The sequence below is a fragment of the Colobus angolensis genome, unplaced genomic scaffold (assembly GCF_000951035.1).
Source record: "Colobus angolensis palliatus isolate OR3802 unplaced genomic scaffold, Cang.pa_1.0 Scaffold25, whole genome shotgun sequence".
NCBI lineage: Eukaryota > Metazoa > Chordata > Mammalia > Primates > Cercopithecidae > Colobus > Colobus angolensis.
Genome location: NW_012115710.1, coordinates 4,384,420 through 4,387,456, shown reverse-complemented (window position 1 = coordinate 4,387,456; position 3,037 = coordinate 4,384,420). Strand labels below are relative to the sequence as shown.

General features: G+C 54.1%; 1 protein-coding gene across 1 annotated transcript in view; it reads left to right on the top strand.

Moving 5' to 3' along the window:
• Positions 1-3,037, top strand: part of PRRG2 (proline rich Gla (G-carboxyglutamic acid) 2) — an 18,594-nt gene that overhangs the window by 2,125 nt on the left and 13,432 nt on the right. Inside the window, exons 2-4 of the mRNA XM_011946520.1 lie at positions 360-457; positions 695-870; positions 1,066-1,105. Of these exons, the coding sequence (XP_011801910.1) occupies positions 373-457; positions 695-870; positions 1,066-1,105 (301 nt within the window). The 5' untranslated portion in view covers positions 360-372. The remainder of the gene's footprint in view (positions 1-359; positions 458-694; positions 871-1,065; positions 1,106-3,037) is intronic.

Below are 3,037 nucleotides of genomic sequence, written 5' to 3'. Positions count from 1 at the left end.
AAAAAAAAAAAATGAAAATGAAAATTAGCCGGGTGTGGTGGCGCATGCCTGTAATCTCAGCTACTCGGGAGGCTGAGGCATGAGAATCTCTGGAACCCAGGAAGCAGAGGTTGCAGTGAGCTGAGATTGTGTCACTGCACTCTAGCCTGGGTGATAGAGCAAGACTCCATGTAAAAAAAAAAAAAAGGAAAGTAAAGTAAAATGAGTTTATATAGGTAAACAATATCTGGCAGAGAATACAGGCTGTGTAATTGTCTGCTGTTATTATCATTGGTGGACCACAGAGGTCAGTCGGTAGAAGCACTGCCTTACTACCCAGCGACTGAGGCCCTTGTCAGCTGTAACACACCTGGTTCTAGGTGTCTGGAAAATATGAGGGGCCAGCCCTCTCTGCTGCTGCTATACATGGCATTAACCACCTGCCTGGATACTTCACCCAGTGGGGAGACAGACCAAGGTGAGTGTTTGGGGGAAGTAGTGTCCAGCTACTTGGCATTGGCCTCCCCCTGACTCAGGAATGTCTCTAGTCCCTCCTCTTCCAGGAGTCCAGGACCCAGCCCCTTCCTCCTTCAGACCCAGGAGTCTGAATTTCCAGCTCCTGCTCCTTCCTCCAGGACCCCACTGCTTTCCATCCCCCTATGACTTCAGCCCTAGGGACCCTCCATTTTTCTGTCCCTTATGTCTTTGGGTCCAGAAGTCTTCCTGGCTCCCCCAGAGGCCCAGAGCTTCCTGAGTAGCCACATCCGGATTCCAAGAGCCAACCACTGGGACCTGGAGCTGTTCACACCAGGGAACCTGGAACGGGAGTGTCATGAAGAGAGGTGTTCCTGGGAAGAGGCCAGGGAGTATTTTGAGGACAACACTCTCACGGTGAGGTCCTCAAGACCCTGGAGTTTCGGGCCCTCTCTCTTCTCTATACCTGTGGGGAGGCTGCAGGGGGAGGTGCTGGCCTTCAGCTCCCTCCTCCCTGGTGTCTCAGAAGTCAGGATGGGCTAGTTTGGGGGTGTGAACCTACCAGCTGAATTGCTGCTTTTCCCCCTTCTTTTCTACTCCTCCCCCCTCAAGGAGCGCTTTTGGGAGAGCTACATCTACAATGGCAAAGGAGGTGAGTGAGGGGCTGAAGCCGTCTTGTTCTGTGCAGCTAAGGGAGTCCCTTCCCAGGGAGGCCAAACCAACGTCCTCCACCCCAAATTAGGTACAAGAATCATCTGCCCCCCAATTCTGTGCTCTCTGAAGCTGGCTGCTAAAGGAGTTCCCCCCTGTAAGACCCCGGCTTGCCTGAGGAGCCCCCCACACCTTATTATTATTTTATTTTTAATTATTTATTTTTGAGACAGGGTCTTGCTGTGTTGCCCAGGCTGGAGGGCTGTGGTACAATCTTGGCCCACTGCAACCTCAACCTCCCAGGCTCAAGTGATCTTCCCACCTCAGCCTCCTGAGTAATTGGGACTCCAGGCCCATACTACCATGATAATTTTTGTAGTTTTTGTACAGACGGGGTCTCACCATGTTGCCCAGGCTGGTCTTGAATGCCTGGCCTCAAGTAATCCTCCTGCTTCAGTGTCCCAGACTGTTGAGACTATAGGTGCCAGGCCCCACCACATCTTATTGGATGCAGGTCCTGGGTCCCTCGGAAGGGAAAAGTGTCAGTGGAGGGAAAGGTTAGAGCTGTAGGGCCTGTCAGGCCTTAAGCTCAGAGGGGAAGGCCCACCTGAACCCTTCCCTGGTGTCCAGAGTAAATAGAAAGACCGACGCCTCCAGCAGCTTGATTGCAGGGGACACTGCCCTCTAACAACACAACCAAGGGAGGAAGCCTGCCCATCCTCATCTGCCCATTTTGCCCCCAACAACCCCTCCTCTGAGTTCTGAGGCCCCATCTTGTTGCCAGCCTTGTTGCTAAGGGGGGCTGCTCCTTAGCAACAGGGCCTGGCCTGGCCAGACCAGATGAAGAAGCCTGAAGCAGTACCTGGCTGATTTCCCCTCCCCCACAGCCCCATCCCAGCAGCTGCCTGGTTGCTAAGGAGGCCTTCTCCCTAGCAACCACACCTAGCCAGGCTCCAGGACCCAAGACCTTCTGCCCACTGGAGGACCACCCTCCGGGCCCCCGATGCCCCACCCCTTTGTGGCCCGGTTGCTAGGGGTAGATGCACCTTAGCAACAGGCCCTAGGTCTGGGCTGGAGTCTCACATTGGAGCCTGGTTGCTAGGGGAGGTAGCTTTCCCGATAGGCCTAGCGAGGCGTAGTGGCTCCTTGAATCCACCTGAAGGTGCCCACATCAGGAAGACCTGCCTTCTGAAGCTGCACTTGTGCTTTTTGCTAAAGGGGCTCAAAAGTCTGGGGGTTTACTGCGGTCCGATGTGGTGGCTCATGCCTGTAATCTCAGCACTTTGGGAGGCCAAGGCGAGCAGATCACCTGAAGTCAGCAGTTCAAGATCAGCCTGGCCAGCGTGGTGAAACCCCATCTCTACTAAAAATACAAAAATTAGCCGGGCGTGGTGATGTGTGCCTGTAATCCCAGCTACTTAAGAGGCTGAGGCACAAGAATCACTGCAGCTGGGAGGCAGAGGTTGCAGTGAGCAGAGATCGCACCACTGCACTCCAGCCTGGGAGATGTCTCAAAAACAAACATACAGCAGGGCGCGGTGGCTCACGCCTGTAATGCAAGCACTTTGGGAGGCCAAGGCGAGTGGATCACCTGAGGTCAGGAGTTCGAGACCAGCCTGGTCAACATGGTGAAACCCCGTCTCTACTAAAAATACAAAAATTAACTCGGCATGGTGGCGCACACCTGTAATCCCAGCTAGTTGGGAGGCTGAGGCCGGAGAATTGTTCAAACCCAGGAGGTGGAGGTTGCAGTGAGCCAAGATCACACCATTGCACTCCAACCTGGGCAACAAGAGGGAAACTCCATCTCAAAAACAAACAAAAAAGTTTGGGGTTTACGGCCGGGCGCGGTGGCTCAAGCCTGTAATCCCAGCACTTTGGGAGGCCGAGACAGGCGGATCACGAGGTCAGGAGATCGAGACCATCCTGGCTA